This window comes from Wolffia australiana, chromosome 20 (assembly GCF_029677425.1).
Source record: "Wolffia australiana isolate 7733 chromosome 20, ASM2967742v1".
NCBI lineage: Eukaryota > Viridiplantae > Streptophyta > Magnoliopsida > Alismatales > Araceae > Wolffia > Wolffia australiana.
The window spans coordinates 519175-538114 of NC_135854.1; the positions used below are offsets into that span (position 1 = coordinate 519175).

Consider the following 18940-nt stretch of genomic DNA (forward strand, 5'->3'; position numbering starts at 1 on the left):
ATTCTCTCTCTTTCTCTCCCATTCTATCTCATCCTCTCTTTTATTTTTCTCTCTCTTCTCTCTTCTTTCTCTCCCATTCTATCTCATCCTCTCTCACACACAATCTCTCCTCTCTCTCTCTCTTTTAGTTTGCTCTCTATTTTCATTCTCTCTCTTTCTCTCCCATTCTATCTCATCCTCTCTTTTATTTTTCTCTCTCTTCTCTCTTCTTTCTCTCCCATTCTATCTCATCCTTTCTTACATACTCTCTCTCTCTTTTATTTTTCTCTCTCTTCTCTCTTCTTTCTCTCCCATTCTATCTCATCCTCTCTCACACACAATCTCTCCTCTCTCTCTCTCTTTTAGTTTGCTCTCTATTTTCATTCTCTCTCTTTCTCTCCCATTCTATCTCATCCTCTCTTTTATTTTTCTCTCTCTTCTCTCTTCTTTCTCTCCCATTCTATCTCATCCTTTCTTACATACTCTCTCTCTCTTTTATTTTTCTCTCTCTTCTCTCTTCTTTCTCTCCCATTCTATCTCATCCTCTCTTTTATTTTTCTCTCTCTTCTCTCTTCTTTCTCTCCCATTCTATCTCATCCTTTCTTACATACTCTCTCTCTCTTTTATTTTTCTCTCTCTTCTCTCTTCTTTCTCTCCCATTCTATCTCATCCTCTCTCACACACAATCTCTCCTCTCTCTCTCTTTTATTTTGCTCTCTATTTTCATTCTATCTCTTTCTCTCCCATTCTATCTTATCCTCTCTTTTATTTTTCTCTCTCTTCTTTCTCTCCCATTCTATCTCATCCTTTCTTACATACTCTCTCTTCTCTCTCTTTTATTTTTCTCTCTCTTCTCTCTTCTTTCTCTCCCATTCTATCTCATCCTCTCTCTTTTATTTTTCTCTCTCTTCTCTCTTCTTTCTCTCCCATTCTATCTCATCCTCTCTCTTTTATTTTTCTCTCTCTTCTCTCTTCTTTCTCTCCCATTCTATCTCATCCTTTCTTACATACTCTCTCTCTCTCTCTCTCTCTTATTTTTCTCTCTTCTTTCTCTCCCATTCTATCTCATCCTCTCTCACATATTCCCTCTTCTCTCTCTATTTTATTTTTCTCTCTCTTCTCTCTTCTTTCTCTCTTATGCTATCTCATCCTCTCTCACATATTCCCTCTTCTCTCTCTATTTTATTTTTCTCTCTCTTCTCTCTTCTTCCTCTCTCTCTCTCTGCCGCAATCACCGATCAGAACTTTGTCACTCTCAGTCTCTGCCCAGCAGCCGACGCCCATAACTATCCCTCTTCTCCTGCCTCTGCTTCAATCTCTGGATCGGCGATCTCGGCCGGTGTGCAAATGAAGATGAAATTCAAGGCGAGGGTCGCATCGGGGAAGCAACAATGAGGTCTCTTTCTTCGTTTTTCGCATTCGATTCCGACCCTTCGATCTATCATTTCGCTAATTCTTCATGCCGGTAGTTTTATGGTGCTGAAGAAATTTCATTCTTACTGGATGTGGTCTCCGGATTCGAGCCCTCACGATGCCTGATCCCATGCGAATGAACTTTTCAGCCATTTTCCGAATTGGGCGGATTTCGAAGAAGGGTTGATTGTATTTCATGTTGACAGGCTATGATCAAGCCCTTCTTTCCCGTTTTGCGATCTGACGTTTTTGAATCTCACGTAAAAAATGTTTGCAGCATGACATGACCGGTGACCCACGTTCTTCCTTCTCCGGTCTCCACCTGATGATTTTTCCACTGATGTTACATTAGAGTGTGAAATTGTTCTAAGGGTCTATCTCAGAGAATTTATCAAGCCTCTCTGTAATCTTGGTACACTGTTTGCTGTCTGAATTCATACAAACTCCAACTCGAACTGCGTAAAATGTCTTATTTAGAAAACTGATGCTTTTGGTTGAGCATTTGAGCGCATAATTTTAATTCTTTCCCGACAGATTACTTTGTTTTTAACTCATGATTTTTTGTTCATTTGCAGCCGAGTAGGTGCCTGCCACTAAAGAAAATGTTTCACGGATCCAAAATCAAAATAGGCGCCTTTCTTGGAATACTTTTGTCCTTTGTATCGTTGATTATTCATCTTTACATCACCAACTCTTCAAACACTGAGCTGATATACTACAGACTGCCTGTTGATAGCTTCTATGGACCGGTATGTGTAGCTTTTCATTCTCCAATTTCCCGTTTATGGGTGCTTTTTAATCATATTTTAAGTCATTCCGTTTAAAGTTGTGATCACTTCCTCGTATTACTTTAATGATGTTCATGGGCATAGTTTAGGAGTTAAGCTTTAAATCAAGTCCGTTTATAATTGCAATCGATTACTTGTATTACTTGTGATACAATAGTGATGTTCATGGACATAGATTTATGGATTTTTGAATGTGTTGTATTGGTGCAGAGGTCCAAGATCAAAGCTTTATGGGGTCCTGTCAGTCCGCTTACAGCACTGCAACCATACACAGATCCCAGTAAATCGTTTCGTGGTACTAATTCCTCTTTTTTATTTTTTGTTACTAATTTCTCTATGATTATGAATTTTTATTTATTTTTATGGATTTTGCATGCAGCAATTTTCCATTTGAGAAACTTCAGAGTACAGTTTTGCTCGATGTTCAAGAAAATCTTATAAGAATGCATTCATCTGGTTTTTTCTGTACACCCTGTCACATATTGATAGATGCTTCTATCAAAAGATGAAGAGATACTCCGGACTAAATCCTGTTATCAAGAATTCAATCAAATATCACTAATTCAAACGTAAACAGAAATATCCAACGAATAATTCCAGAGTCAGCGAGGAAAGAAAGAACACAAGAACTGAGATAGTAAAAAGTTGTAGAGAAGCCGGCCGGATGAGACGTAGCCCTCTCTCCCCAAGCTGGAGGATCTCCGGCTCCCGCCGAAAACAACGACTTCTTGAAAATGATTCCCTATGCCTCTGATGAGCCCGTCTTTCTTTATTTATAACACTCAGCATCGTATCCTCAGTTAGACACCTCACGTGCTGCTCCCACGGCACATGTAGAGTTCAAAGTCCTTGGATGCCTCTTAGTTTTCTGACAGGTCCTGATGGGGAATCTATCACATATCCACGATAGTAAACACATAGTTTTAGCTGTCTCTGGATGAACTTGGAAAAAAAAATTACCCAGACTTCATTATGATAGTATATTCTTCTTTCAAAAAAAAACTATGATAGTATATTTGAGTTATGTCATTGTACTTAATCTGCGAATCGTTATTTAAATTTTGTTCATATTTCGAAACTGCTCGATAGATGTTAGTCATGACTTTAAATTGACTGTTTAAATATTAAAAAAAACAAAATTGACTGTTATTAAATTCCATTATTTATCAAAATTACAGAGTTCTTGAAGAACACTAGGTCGCTGGAGTATCACACTCAAGAGAACCTGCACAAAACGTGTTTCATTGACGGTTCAAATCCCTCATTTATTCAAATGCCTGACAAAATGTTGAGACCCACTGATACTCGTAATGAAAACTCCAAAATGCTGTCCTCAACCAAGTTCAAACACAACAAATGGTAAAAGGTGGAAAAAGATAGAGGGAAATGGAAAGGAACGGAATGGAGCACGCTTGCTCCCCCCGTCGCCGGGAGGCTCGGTTGCAGGGTTGAAGGTCGCTGTAGGAACAGGAAAGGAGAGGAGTTAGGGTCAGGGAAAAGGGTGAGAGAGAGAAGGGAGGGGACTCACGATAGGATTTTCTTCATCCTCCCAGCACCCTGGTCTCCTCTCTTAAATAGAATGTTGGTCGGAAGCCGAAATGCCCCCGGGGAAGTCAAAGCATCCCCCAGGGAAGTTGAAACGTCAGGGGGCCTTTTCGACTTCCGTCTCTGGTAAACCCTTAACAGGGTCTTAACACAAAATAACCCTATTGGCTTCGTAGTAAAGACAATTAATGACTCTATTAAGTATTGAATCTTATAAGTGTAGAAATGCAATAGTGAGACACTATGGATATGAATCTAAATAATATGCATATCTGGTTAGCAGTATACTGATATTGTTGAACTCCATGCTAGGGCTTGGAGGAAGGAGAGGAAATGAATACCTTAACTAGAATGTACATGAGGAGGGGTATATATACCCTAGGAGAGAGAGAGGAGAGAATGTGAGCTAGTGATAAGTGAGGGAGCCTAGTGGGTTTATAGAACATGACCCACTAGGAGAGGCCTCTCACTAACAGCCCCCCGCAAGCGAGGTATGGATGTCATCCATGCCAAGCTTGGAGGTAGCACGAACAAGGAGAGGATTTGATAATCCCTTCGTGAGAACATCGGCCGCCTGGTCGGATGACGGCACGAAAGACAAGTCAAACAAGCCCTCGTCCATCCGCTCCTTGAAGAAGTAGCGGTTGATCTCCATGTGCTTGATGCGACCCGTCTGGCCCGGATTTTGAGCCAAGGCAATAGCCGATTTGTTGTCACAATAAAAGTGGATCGGACGGGTGTACTCGACGCCGGTTCGCGGAGCACCCGTGAATCCACTGAGCCTCAGAGGCCCCATCCGCAAGTGCCCGGTATTCCGCCTCTGCACTCGAACGGAGACACGATCCTGCTTGCTGCTTTTCCAGCTCACAAGGCCCCGAAGACAAAGATGCAAAGACCGTGGTAGACCGGTAGTCCACAGTCGAGCCTGCATAGTCAGCGTCTGTATATACCTTTACAGTCGGCTCTGAGCTCCGGGGAAGAGTAAACCCTTCCCGGGACAGCCCTTCAGGTGCACGCGAGCACCGGTGAGCTGCCTGACGATGAATCTCATGCGGAGCATGCATGAACTGACTGAGAAGGCTAACTGCATAGCTGATGTCGGGACGCGTGTGGGTCAGATAGAGAAGTTTCACCAACTGCTGATATTGATGGGTGCTGACCGGCGGAGAGTCACTTCGCGCCAACTTGACGTTGGGGTCGATGGGGTCTTCACAGGAGCACAGTCGGTCATACCCGTCAAAGTCAGCAGGTCCACCGTATATTTCTGCTGGCTGATGAAGATACCACGAGCCGAGTAGGCCACCTCGAGCCCCAAGAAGTACCGAGCTGACCAAGGGCCTTGATTTCAACTCGCGGGCAAGGGAGCGGCTGAGGCGTGAAGCTTCGCAGTGTCCGACCCGGTGATCAGGATGTCGCCCACATAAACGACCAGGATAGCGACCCGCCGGGCCGTGACGGAAGAAGAGAGTGGCTTCCCATTGCTCTGGGTGTACCTTCGCGCGCATGACGGAGCTGAAGCGCCGAACCACATCGCGGTGACTGCTTCCAGTCCATACAAGGACTTCCGCGGTCGGCAGACGGTCCCCGAGGCCCGAGAGGGTAGCCCGGAGGATGATGCATGTAGACCTCTCGGTAAGATCGCCATGAAGGAAGGCGTTTAACGCCGAACTGGCGAATCAACCACCCATGATGAGCGGCCAGCGCCAGGAGGAGGCGGACGGTGTCCATCTTCGCGACCGGAGAAAACGTCTCGAAGTAGTCGACGCCGTAGGACTGAGTGAAGCCACGAGCCACGAGCCGCGATTTGCGGCGTTCCAGGGAGCCATCGGCGTTGTGCTTGGGGGTGTGAACCCACTTGCAAGAGACGGCCGTCTTCCCGGGCGGGAGAGGAACCACATCCCACGTGTGGTTTTTGAGCAAGGCGCACATCTCCTCATCCATCGCCGTTTTCCAATGAGGACAAGCGATAGCATCGGTTAAGCGGCGTGGAACGAAGACAGAGTCGATGCGGGTCAAAAACAGGCGGTAGGGAGTACTCAACCTGGCGAAGGAGCGATAGTGAGAGAGGGGGTAAAGGGGAGTGCGGGTGCACTGGCGGACCCCTTTACGCAAAGCGATAGGCAAGTCAGGGGAGTCATCGTCAGCAGGAGAAGAAGACGACTCGGAAATGGCTGGCGGAAGAGAGGAAGGCGAGAACTCAGCAGACGGGAGGGAGCGAAGCAGGAGGCGAGGATTCGGGGAGGAAGATAATGGAGTAGGCGCAATGGGTGAGGAAGGAAGGCCGACCGTGGAGGAGAAGAAGAGGAGGGTGGAACGACTGGGAGGAGAGACGACGGTGGGAGGAAAGGGAGCAGCAGGCTCCAGAACCAGATCCGCCCAAGGGGGCCGGAGGAGATGTGGGAGAGAAGAAGGGTTGAAATTCAGAGAAGGTGACATTGGCGGAGACGAAACCGACGAGAAGAGGGATGAAAGCATTTATACCCTTTCTGGCGAAGAGTAGCCAACAAAGACGCATTTGAGCGCCCGGGCATCCAGCCGACAGGGAGGGCGTCGTGTCATGAACATAGGCCGTGCAGCCAAAGACGCGGGAAGAAGGTGAGTGCGGAGCTGCGCGCGGAAAGGCAGCCGACAACCGTCAATCGGAGGGCTGAACTGGAGGGTCGGGGTGGGCAGCCGGTTGATGAGATGAGTACTCGCCAGAACGGCTTCCCCAATAAGTCCACGGACGTGGTAGTCCAGCAGGAGAGTGCGGGCAGTCGACGTGACATACCCAATACGCCGCCGGCAAGGCCATTCTGCTCGGGCGCCGCCACGCAAGACGCCTCGTGGAGAATCCCATGGGCGGTGAAATACGAGGTCAACTCCTGGTTGACGTAGTCCCGCGCATTGTCGGACCGGAACCGCTGAATAGTCCGCCAAACTGAGTCTGAAGCATGGTGCAGAAGGCTTGAACAGTCGAGGAGACGGCGCTCTTGGACGGCAACAAGTAGGTCCACGGTAACGGGTGGCCTCATCAACAAAGATCAAGAACCACCGTGTCCCTTCAGGCTGGCCTGTCGCGACGGACCCCATACATCGCTATGAATGCGATATAAGGGAACATCACTGTGAGAAGTCGACGGAGGGAAGGAGGCCCGCGATGCTTCGCCAGTTTGCATGCATCACAAACAACAGAAGAGAGGTCCAAGCCAGTACACAATGTCGGAAAAAGTCTTTTCAAAACATGGAAAGACGGATGCCCGAGCCGCTGGTGAGTGAGTAGAAGCCGCTGCCGGCGTTGGTCCTCGATCACAACAAGCACTGCTGCACCGTCCCCGACCGCCCCCTCTCGGCCAACAGCAGTAGGCCATCCGAGCGCCTAATTCGCAAAGTCTTCCCCACCTTGTCAGTCAAAAAGATCCCATCAGACTGAATGTGGAACGAGCAATGGACCGCATCGACGAGTCGCTGCGGTGACATAAGTAAGGTCTGAAGGGATGGAACATGAAGGACGTTGTGAATGATACCAAGGCCATCCACATGGAGCGACCCGATACCAGTCACACGGTCGCCCCACCCGCCGGTGGACAGCTCGACCACCAAGGTGCCGCTCAGGACAGAAACCGTGGTTGAACGGGTCATATGCTCTGTGGCCCCAGTATCAAGCACCCAGGTGGTATCCAAACGGCGAAGGGAGCTTGGAGGGCCGAGTGTCCACAATACCACTGATCTGACTTGGGAAGGAAGAACGCACCGAAGTCACTGAAGTGAGCCACGGTAGGCTGCGAAGAAGACCCGGTCTGCAGGGCAGCCAGCTGGGAGCTGAGACGGGCAAGTTCGGCAGTCAGCTGGTCATTAGTCATGGCTGGATGGCTGGAGCTAGAGGGCGACAGGGCCGGTGCCTGGGCAAGATGGGCTCTGGTTTTGCGGGACCGGCGAGACGACGAGGCAGGAGCTGATGACGACGAGGGGGCGACCTCCGGATCCCGGGTACTGTCCAAAAATTTCTTGATGCACCGGGCCTCAAGATGATTCGGCTTGCCGCAGTAGGAGCAAACCACCGGTGCCCGAGAGCCCGAAGAAGGCTTGGGCAGCAAGGGAGGTTGCTCCGTAGGGCGGGACAGGAGGGCAGCACTCTCGCCGGGGGACTCGGCAGGTAGGTCCAGCAGCGGACGTTGACGACGAAGGCTGCTTTCAACCTCCGTCAACTCCTTAACCAGACCATCGAAGTCCGGAAGAGGAGTCTGGGAGTGAAGAGCCCGGCGCCTGACATCCGCATATTCCGGATTCAGCTTGTCGAGAAATGACATGTAGCGGAGCTTGAGAGCATGGCGGCGGTCGACGCAATTCGGATCCCCCACCGGCATGTAATAGTCCACCTCGCGCCACAGGGCTTGGTGGGCAAGGCTATAGTCCATAATGGACATGGTGCCATGTCGGAGTACACTCGCCCGCTCGGCCAAAGTAAAGATCTTCCAGTCATCAGCATCATGCCCGCAGTAGCGACGAGCGTGCTCCCAGATCTCCCGCGGAGTCGTCAGGTGGAGGAACTTGTCATAGACCTCCCGAGAGAGTGTGAGTCAAGAGCCAGGAGTGGACGAAGTACTGCTCGGCACTCCAGGCCGGGAAATGCGGGTCCGTGACGGGGAGGGGCTGGCAGGTGAGATGTTTCTGGAGCAGACGGCCGCGCAGAGTGTACTCGACGAACTTCAGCCACGACATCAAGTTCGGAGCACTGAGACGGCAGTTATCCGGAGCCGGAGGGAGAGGAGCACCGATTTTCGGCGACGGAGTTCCCGGCAAAGTCAGCCGCGTGAAATCTGCTTGGGTTGACGTCGGGGCGGTGGATGCAGACGGATCACTGCCCATGCTGGAGGTAGTCGACATGACGGCAAACAGCAGCAGCGGCAGCGAACGAAGAACCAAACACGGTCCGAACACGGGAGACAGGTGCTTGCGGGCGGCTTGCGGCGGCGAAGGCCCGTGTGGCGTTGCTCGCGGCGCTGCTCGCGGCGCTGCTCGCGGGCGGCTGCGGCGGTTGCGGCGGCGGCTGCTCGCGGGCGGCTGCTTGCGGCGGCGGCTTATGGCGGCGGCTGCGGCGGGCGCTGCGCGCGGCGCTGCTCGCGGCGCTGCTCGCGGCGGCTGCTTGCGGGCGGCGGCTTGCGGGCGGCGGCGCTGCTCGCGGGCGCTTGCTGCGGCGGCTGCTCGCGGGCGTGGTATCGTGCGCGGCGCTGCTCGCGGGCGGCTGCTTGCGGGCGGCGGCTTGCGGGCGGCAACGCTGCTCGCGGGCGGCTGCTTGCGGGCGGCGGCTTGCGGGCGGCAGCGCTCGCGGGCGGCTGCTTGCGTGCGAGCAAGGAGAAGATTGAGAGGGTGATGGTGAAGAAGAAGAAGAAGAAGAAGAAGAAGAAGAAGAGGAAGAAGAAGAAGCCCGCACACAGGCTTAGGGCTAGAGATGGGGATCAAGAGCTTGGCTCTGATACCATGTTGAACTCCATGCTAGGGCTTGGAGGAAGGAGAGGAAATGAATACCTTAACTAGAATGTACATGAGGAGGGGTATATATACCCTAGGAGAGAGAGAGGAGAGAATGTGAGCTAGTGATAAGTGAGGGAGCCTAGTGGGTTTATAGAACATGACCCACTAGGAGAGGCCTCTCACTAACAGATACAAATTCCTAAATGTAAGTTTGTCAATCCATCTTCTTATGAAACCCCTCTAAACGATGTAGCCCTTGTAGTTCGAGGGCAGGAAGAAACATGGTAACACAAACCCTTGCCTGACAATGTTCATCCTGTGGTAGCCTTGCTGATGATGTCCTCTCCGTTGAAAATCTCATCTCTCGGCAATGCCCAATCTGCCAACTCTCTTCTTCTTCCCTTTGTGACGACGTCTGTACTGCCTATCTCTCTCTCTCTCTCTCTCTCTCTCTCTCTAACTCCGTGTACTGTACGATCACGAAAGCCCGTATCATATTCTGCAAGTTAGAGGCACTCAGCTTCTAACAGCATGATGCCTTCTACCATTTTGAGCCAGATTTCCTTTGAAATATGTTTTACGCATCCGGAATGTTCAGCTCCAGTCTCTTTAGGTTATATAATTTATAACATCTCAAATGTATTTCTGCTAAAATACAATATTGTGAGGTACATGATGGAATTAACCAGAAGGAATGGTATACCACAAAAAAAGATTTTTGTTTTGCAAATCCTGTATTCTCTGTCCAATAATATGTAAACTCTCAAGTACACATCTTTATATCTGGATACGCGTACAATCATCAGTGAAATCCCTGGTTTTAAACTTGAAGCGCATTAAATCAGATGCCATAACCTGAAAGGCGTAAATACTTTTTTTATCAATCACTTCTACTCTTTGTATCCTTTGTATTTTCCACAGCCATCTTTTAAAAAAATTTCCCTAGTTTTAATTATCTAGTCAGTTTCATTTCAGACTACAAAACAAGTTTCTTTGCTGGAATTCAACTAGGTAGGTAGTCAAACCGTGCAAGCTGATCACCATTTATCTTAGATGTTTTTCTCTCAATGAAAAGAAGTTTGCGACTTTTTTATTTATCTATCTCATTAATTTTATTTCATTGTGAAAGCGGTAATATTCTTTTATTCACATCAAGGTTATTGCGCAAATGCAATACTGGATCACTAAATGAGCATCAAGGCATTCTGCTTGGCTAACTTAGGGACTGAAATCAGTGTTTCATCATCTATACACTAATTTCTCACGATGTGACTGCATTTTGATGCAGCGTCTAGTGACTCAAATAATGGCTATATATACGCAAAAATTCATGGTGGATTCGAGAGAATCAGATCTTCGGTACAGTTCTCAATCTTTAAAGGCCTTCTTATGGTCAATTCACTCGCTTGTCTCTCTGGGATCTCATTGTGGCTTTGACAATTCGCCAGATTTGTGATCTCGTTGCTGTTGCTAGACTCCTGAACGCAACTCTCGTCATTCCTGAGCTCCAAGCAAGCCTTCAGTCAAAGGGCATTAGGTCTGGCTGCTAGAACATGTTTACAAAGTTATTGTGCCTTTCATTGCTAACTGTAACCTTCTCTCTCTTTTTGTGCTGTGCAGCTCAAAATTCAGAAGTTTTTCATATCTCTACAATGAGATGAATTTTATTGAAGCTCTTGAGAAGGATGTGATCATTGTGGGGAGCCTACCCAAAGATTTGAAGGAAGCGAGGAAGAAGAATAAATTCCCCATTATTTCACCTAAGAAACATGCTTCCCCTGGCTTCTATCTGGACGATGTTTTACCGAAGTTGCAGAAAGCGAAGGTTGTTGGGTTGGTGATCACTGATGGAGGATGCCTCCAGGTGCTGCTCTTTCATATTTGTCCTAATCACCATTTTTTATTGGAGTTAATTGTGGTTGGCTTGAATCTTTCGGTTATTTTGGTTCGCAGAAATTTTGATCTGGTTGAATTTTTTTTTCTTATGACGGATACTTCACACAAAAATCTAAATTTTGTTCTGATTTTCTTTTTTACTTCACCTTAGTTGAGAAAGTTTAAGATGATAGAACTGCGTACCCTTTGTTCATTACCTTACAAATGACTGGATGTTTACTTAAAACTTAACATTTTAATTTGGTGACTTGCCCTTCCTAACCTTACCCTTTTATGGTTCCTAATCTTACCTTAAAAATGCTGTGCGTTTGTATGTACTATCAGCAACTTAGTATGCAAATATTCAGATGATTTTCCCCTGTTTCTTTTCTTTTCCAAGTTTATCTATATTTCGGATCTTGGTTTCTTTCCTCCATAAGTGAGTTGAGTCGCATGATCCCGCTACCATCTTTCTTTCGTTTATTGTATTGTAATATGCTATAGGTTTAGTGTTACTTTACGTAGAATCTGCTCCTTTAAAAGTTATTCCTCTGAATGGAATCTAGATCTTTCTTTGATTTATTTTGGTGCCATTTTTATGGCAGATTTTTTTCCCTGCGGAAGACCTTTTCTCAATGCTTTGTTTTGTTATGCTGCGGTTTTGATACTGATATTTCCTTTTTTGGCAGTCCGTGCTTCCCCCCACGATGAAAGAATACCAAAGACTCAGATGCAGAGTTGCTTTCAAGGCCCTTGATTTCCGGACTGAAATTAAAGCACTGGGATCTCAGATTGTTGAGAGGTAATGATTATTAGTCATCTATTCCACGCTCTGTTTATTACTAGTTTTATTGAGCAAACAAATTTAGGATGCTATGATCTGTGGTAAGCCTTTCTTTTGATTTGGCGGCTATCCATATTTATGTAAATATGTGAACTGTGAATGCGCCTGTCTTGGATTGTATCATTTGATCAGCTCTCCTGAGATTCCCTATCCAAAGAAGAGGGGGGAAACGGTAATAGTCATACTCTCTCACTATCTTTTTCTCACTCATTTTTGCTCACATACTCTCTCTATTGTTATTCTCATTCTCTCTCCCTCTCCCTCGGCCTCTCGATCTCATTTGTTTCCTTCAGTCGCCCTCTTGCCCTCTCACCTGCTCCTCTCCATCTCTATCTTTCTTATCTATCTCTCTCTCTCACGTTCTCTCAATTTCTTTGTTCATAAATGCGAGCCAGATCAAAAAGGGGAGGTTGATTCTCCAGTTGATGTTTTCAGTAGAGAGTGAACTCTTGAGGGTGTGAAGTTCCAAGGACCTTTGCAGAAAAGCTGAAACTCTTCTGGGGGATCCAATTTCATCTTCCTTTCCTACTTGATTCCGTTCCTCATCTAGTCTTTCTATTCTTCTCTATTGGTTTGTTGCTGATACGGTCTAGGATCATGACAGAAAAGTTATAGAGCCCCTAGACAGATAGCTTTTTCCTGGGGATCAGTGATCTGATCAGATGTATCCCGATCAAAAAATTTGATCAAGCTTGCAACCCAGATCGTGATCTGACTGATTCGATTTGATCAATCACAATATCCTGATCCAATCAATGATCATTTTGTGAATGGAATGGGCCAATCAGTCCAATCAGGCACTGCCAGACGGTTGTCCAAAATAATGTCTCTCTTCTCTCTCCTCTTCTTTATGTTACCGTTTTCTTGTATTGGTTCCATAATGATCTATCATATTTGATCATGACTGATCAATTGTTGACCATTGCTCAGACCTCAAGACCTGATGACCCCCTCTGAACTGTCTATTCCGTCCCTGGAAAGGCTCATTAATTTTCTCCCTCTAAACATGGTAAAAGTTCCGAATTGTCCGTGCCCACTATATACTCTTTAGATGTTGGTAAAGTTTGTGTTGTCCATTTGGGAACTATTGGACTCTGAAAAGGTCCTTCAGAGGAATTTTCGAAGGAGGCTCTCACGTCAAGTGGCGACCCAAGATGAAAGAGTGGGTGGGAAGCAAAATTTTGTGGCTATTTTGTTGGGACTTCTAGATGGATATAAATATCTAATCTCGGATTAATTTGTGGCTGATGATATTACGAGCTTTTTCTTTGGAGAAGCTGCAATAATCTTGCTTGGCTGGGGATTCCGTATCCAGGGTTCTACAAACCCTAATCAGCTGTGTGCTGGTCAGGGCATATCGTTCTGTTTCTATCTTTGATATTCCCCCTTGCATTCTAGACCTTGGAAGTTCTTCGGAAAACTTGTCAGACTCTCATAAGATATGCCGATGTAATTTTAATACCACAGTTTTTCTCTTCTTTCCCTCTTTATTTCTTCTCTCTTCCAAGTCTTAATGTTATGCTCTTGGAATTCATCTTCATATTGGGGATTTTTACGGAAAATATTTTCTTGGAAGTTCTAGAATCACCTATTTGTCTCTTTCATTAAGATAAATTTTCTATTCCAACCAACGGTACATCATAAACAGCCATATGACATTTTTCAGTTGATTTTTGTAGGTTACGAGCATCAGGAAAACCTTACCTGGCATATCACCCTGGCCTCGTTAGAGATACTCTTGCTTTTCATGGATGTGCGGAGCTTTTTCAGGTTAGCAATATTCCTTCAGTTTTTTAGAAAATATTTAAGTTCTGGGTGTTTTTAAAATTTTGAGTCTGGAAAAAGTTTTTAAGTGCATTTCTTCTGATCCTCTAGGATCTCCACACAGAGCTTGTACAATATAGAAGGAAGCAAATGATTGAGAAAGGCCTTGTTCGTGAGCAACTTAGCATTGACTCGTTTGCTCGGAAAGGAAACGGATCATGCCCTCTAATGCCCGAAGAGGTAAACCTACCTTTTCTTGCATTGTATTTTTATTTATTATTCTAAAAACCAACCAATCTCAAGGTTATTTTAGTCATTTTCCTTCAAATAAATTTTCACCCCCTCTCCTCTAAGGAGAGCAGACAATGTACGGTTGAACCAGTTGGGAGATCTTCCTGCAGGGATTCAATCATAGATTTGGGCCTGTAGCTCTCGATTCTCTCTACTCTATGTCGATCAGGAGAAATTATTTCTTATTTCAATGAGCCGCGTGATGTAAGTGGCCCATATCAAATTGTTTCTAATTTAGGCTTTTTTTTTGAAGAAATCTAATTTAGGCTTTTATGAGGGGGCCATGTTGTTATAGCTGGCCCACGGGACATGTTTTTAAGTGACTTATTCCCACGTAGGAATAAGTCACTTAAGTGGGACCCCATTATCTTATTGGCTAGTATTTAAACCAGTCCAGAAAGAGAGAATGTGTGCCACATGGATCTCTTGTTTGAAAAAGCCCTAGCTGCCACATGGATCTCTTGTGTGTTCAAGAGAGGAGCATCACATGAACATCTGACCTGCATTTTTGCTTACCACCCTTACGAAATCATACTGGAAGGATGCCTATTTATCGGTTGGGTAATCGTATTGGCGAGCATTTCATCTAATATATCAAGTATTTACCTATTCTTATGAAAACTAATTCTTTCAGATACTAATTAATAATTATTTTAAGAATTATTACTTTCTAAGAAATTGTTGATCCATTTAAGCAGTTAATGCATGGGGTATTGAGGCATCCTATAGGAAATTATTTAGGAATGAATTTTATACATTTGGGCAATATCTGCCTCTCTTGCACGTCCAGAGTGGTCACTCATCATTGCGATTTTGATCATTAAATCTGTTTCCCCCTTGACGAGCATCCTTGTCCTTTGACCCATAATATAATTGTAGATGATGAAAGTGTTCGTCAAATCTATGTCAAGTCAGACATGTTGGTGCTAAATCTTAAGCAGGATCCCTACATCATGGGATCAATCAATATCGCTGGTTTTTCCCTAGTTTCTTGGCAACTAAATGATCCTAATCAAGAGTCAGGTCATTTGGGGTTCAGAGTCAGGTCAGAACTCGGTTGTAACCATCCTAATCTAGAGATCTCGGTCGGACTGAAAGGATGTAGAACAACACCAAGAATCAATAGGAAGAATGCAGATCCTTAATACCAATGTAGGAAAGGGACAATCAAGAAAAATGTTTGGAAGCTAACAATGGTGCTGAATGAGCGAGATTGCGAAAAAGAGAGGAGACAGAAGAGAATTGATGAAGTAGAGAGGTAGGAAGACACGGGATCGCCTATCCTTCTTCGAGATGAGAGATCTCGGCTCTGGCCTTGGTCGAAGTAGCAGAATCTTGACATTCAGCATTGTCCGTGCTCCTACTCAGCATTATTTTTAGGCTCGATCACGAGCCAATCCCAAGCTTACTTGAACTGCAACTTGTGACTTAGGACATTCGTGTTTTGCTGCCCCTTCACTTCCTCTTTTTGTAACAAGTCCTGGAATGGAACTAATCATGGGTCTACAAAGTATTGGGTTGGCTTTGGGTCAGGTTTACCATCAGACCCTGCGGGAGCACCCAATCATAACCTTGGTGTTGCAGAACCCAAACATATGTACATTAATTTGTATTTTCTTTTCTATTCTACTTGACTGATGTGACGGTGTTAACGACTACTGGGCCTTGATGCAGGTGGGCCTACTCCTCCGGGCCATGGGCTATGCTCCAGATACCATAATATACGTGGTGGGCTCGGAGACTTTTGGGGGTCAACGGGTCCTTCTCCCTCTACGGGCCTTGTATGGCAACACTGTTGATCGGTCATCGCTATGCAGCAAATCTGAGCTGTCTAATCTGCCCGGGTCAGAATCTCCTCTCCCAGATAGCTCCGTCAAACCGCCGCCACCAAAGACCAGGGAGCAGCTCAAAGAAGAGTGGAATAGGGCAGGTCCCCGGCCTCGACCGCTGCCACCGCCACCAGGACGGTCCTTCTATGCGCATGAGAAGACAGGGTGGTATGGCTGGCTGGCGGATGCTGATGTGGAACCTGAGCGGACGATCATTGAGCACAGGAGGGAGGCCCACCATCTGCTGTGGGATGCCGTTGATTACCATGTGGCAGTTGAGGCTGATGCCTTCTTTCCTGGCTTCCAGGATGATGGAGGGCCGTGGCCAGACCTTGCCGGCCTGATCATCGGCCACCGTCTGCATAAATATCCCTCTAGGGTCACCTTCCGTCCTGACAGGTCTGCCTCATTGTTCTTTTCCTGATGATAATTATACAGTATTGTTCTTGTTCAGGCATGAATTAGATAGAAGATCTTCTGATGATGGTGATGGTGATATAGTTTTGATTTTCTTGTTGTTAATCTTTGGCTGGGCATGCAGAATTGGATGGGTGATAGTGATACTAATTCTGCATGGAGTTGACGGTTGTTCTTTATGATGTTCACGATGATAATGGTACCATGATGATTTTTGTTCGAAAAGATTAATACCATGGTGATGATATTAAAGTTTCATTTTTCAGCTTGAGTGTGTGGATGATGTTTTTGTTAATGTTCATGATGAACTTGTTATCTTTCGAGTATAATTTGAAGGTGTAGTATTCAACGTTTCTTTTTCTGCATAGATTGGCTGTGGTGATGTTCGCGAGGATTACAGTGATGTTACTCATCCGGTTTAGGCTTGCATTTAATGGATAAAAAGCTGTTGATGATAATCGTAGCAATGTTCCTTTTTCAGCATGACTCTGGCAGGATGATGTTCATGGTGACTAACGATGTCCTTGTTCTTGTTTTGGTGTAAATAGAATGGGTAATGATTATGATGATGATTTCATAGTTCTAGATCTGGCTTTGATTGGGTGTTTGGTGTTCATGATGTTGGGGATTATGAATAATGATAACATTTTTGCCTTTATGGATGACCTGGACAAATGGTGCTTTTAAAAATAACATTGGCGATGATGATGATCGAGCAACAGCTGTTGGTTGGTAGTGTTGATTGTGTTGATGATTGTGTTCGATTGATTTCAGGAAGAGTCTGGCAGAACTATTTTCCATGACGAGGGGCAATCACTACCATCCGGGCCGAAACTGGACGATGGCAGCAAGGGAGCAGCTGAAGAAGGCGGCGGCTGCGGAAGCTATGCTGGGAGCAGCAGAGATGGTGGGCCAGCTGGCCTTCCTCTCCCACCCATTGCCAGAGTGCTCATGTGTTGCTGACATGGAAAAAAAAGCCGCTCTCGGGACAGTGGACAAGTGCCCAGAGTGGATCAAGCCCAGTTCCCAGTCTATGTCCTTGGTCTCTGAATTTTCTGGAGACGAAGACACAGAGGATGACAGCACCGCCGGAGATGATGACATGGATACTGACTTCCTGCCAGAGCCCATGGACACCGCTGGTGGCTCTTCAGAGCAAGATGACGAAATGGATCCAGATGATTAATGACGTTCAAAAAACTCTCTCCCTCAATATTCTTTTTCTGGTTCATCTCTGCGGCTCATTCCCAGAATTTGGCTGTCTCCAATTAGAGTGGCCGTTTTGGCAGGTGCTGCCGTCGCTGGTCTCTTACTGTCGCCTCTCCTATATGAGCATTATCCTCTTTCCTCTCTCACTGTTTCTTTCATTCAATTTCTCATCGAGTCTCTCTCTCTCCCTCTCTTCCATTCTCTCCTTATATCTATGTTTCCTTGTCTGTATAAACTAATCCTTTCCCTTTCTCTCATTAGAGAGAAGCAGAGTGCTGAGTCATCCTAGCTGCCGACTGACTATTTTTGACTTTTTGAGTGGACCAGTCATCCAAATGGTTTCCACAATTTCTTCATCTATTTCCAGATGGGAATTAGCACATCTGGATGGTGATGATCGGTGACGTCAACATCTACGAGTGGAAAAGTTCAGGGCAACAGTGCTGACATTGCACACATCAATGTTCATGCTGAATGCCAAAGATTTCTAGAATTTTTGTCATTAACAACCATGGAAGTAGCCCTCATGGATGAACAATTCATAAGTTTGAGTCAAAGTTAGCTGCTTCCAAATGAATAGTAAATACTGTTGAGAGGTCCTGTCAGGAAGGTCAACAATGTCATCCTTTTTGAGTCCTGCCCCTTATGCTGCTTGGTGCCAACCAAAAATTGAGTGGAAGATTTCATGAATAGAAGACTGATGAGAGTGAGTGGGAGATTTCAGATATTTTAGAACAACTGGGACCAAAATTCAGGTGGAAACATATCTGGAACCCAAAATGGATCAAGAAATGCAGAAAGAAGTGTAGTTGTTATAGTGTAGACTATAATGAGTAAGATCCAACGAGCTTTAAATACTTACAGACAAGATTCGTCAACAAATGAAATACGACTCTTCTCACAATTGTTCAGAGATTGGATTGAGAAAATGAAAAAAATGTGAGATATGAAGTGGATCTCCCATCCTGGTCATCAAGAATGCATCTTCCGACTGCTCCAGCTCCCGCTCCTATGAATGGGAATTTTGAAGACAGAAAATACTGGCATAGCTACCGTCTCCCCTATGGTGGTATTTATAGCTGCATGTGCTTCTTGAAATGACAAGTGATATTCCTTTTCCTGCCCTTCAGATAATTCTCCTTCTCTAAGCCTTTCTGAAGTATTTATCAATACTCCCTGCATTTGGCTGAATCTTGTCCCTGAGATTGAAATCGGGTAAGCTTTGTTCAATAGTGATTGTGCCTTCCCAAGTTGCTTCATAAGCTGGAAGGCTTTCCCATTTGATTAATATAGATAAACCCATTGACATAGCTTTAGGGTTGAGGACAGCTTCCAATGTGACCTATGTTGGAGCCCAACACATGTTTTAATTTTGACTCTAGAAAAACTGGATGACCAAAGGTTGATGATGGAATATCTAGCTCATAACTGACTGGATCAATTTTATTTATGATTTTCAAGGATCCAAATACTTAGGACTGAGTTTTTCATTGGGCCTCGTGACAAAAGTTTAAATTTGATAAGGCCTATAT

At 45.7% G+C, this 18940-nt stretch overlaps 1 protein-coding gene across 1 annotated transcript; it reads left to right on the forward strand.

Annotated features, from left to right (window-relative positions):
• The first annotated feature begins 1149 nt into the window (after nucleotides 1–1149).
• On the forward strand, nucleotides 1150–17554 carry EDA30 (O-fucosyltransferase family protein). Its single transcript, XM_078591200.1, has 11 exons — nucleotides 1150–1375; nucleotides 1968–2141; nucleotides 2391–2475; nucleotides 10468–10538; nucleotides 10628–10716; nucleotides 10800–11043; nucleotides 11744–11856; nucleotides 13578–13668; nucleotides 13774–13902; nucleotides 15628–16181; nucleotides 16974–17554. Exons 2-11 carry the CDS (start codon nucleotides 1995–1997, stop codon nucleotides 17383–17385), a joined length of 1935 nt encoding a protein of 644 aa, XP_078447326.1. The 5' UTR covers nucleotides 1150–1375; nucleotides 1968–1994; the 3' UTR covers nucleotides 17386–17554.
• Nucleotides 17555–18940: the final 1386 nt, after the last annotated feature.

Excerpts from the sequence above, each read along its gene's own strand:
- EDA30 (XM_078591200.1), top strand. The coding sequence starts at position 1,995 with ATGTTTCACGGATCCAAAATCAAAATAGGCGCCTTTCTTGGAATACTT. Across the intron at positions 10,539-10,627 it reads TCGAGAGAATCAGATCTTCG|ATTTGTGATCTCGTTGCTGT; the intron begins GTACAGTTCTCA and ends ACAATTCGCCAG. Across the intron at positions 16,182-16,973 it reads GTCACCTTCCGTCCTGACAG|GAAGAGTCTGGCAGAACTAT; the intron begins GTCTGCCTCATT and ends GATTGATTTCAG.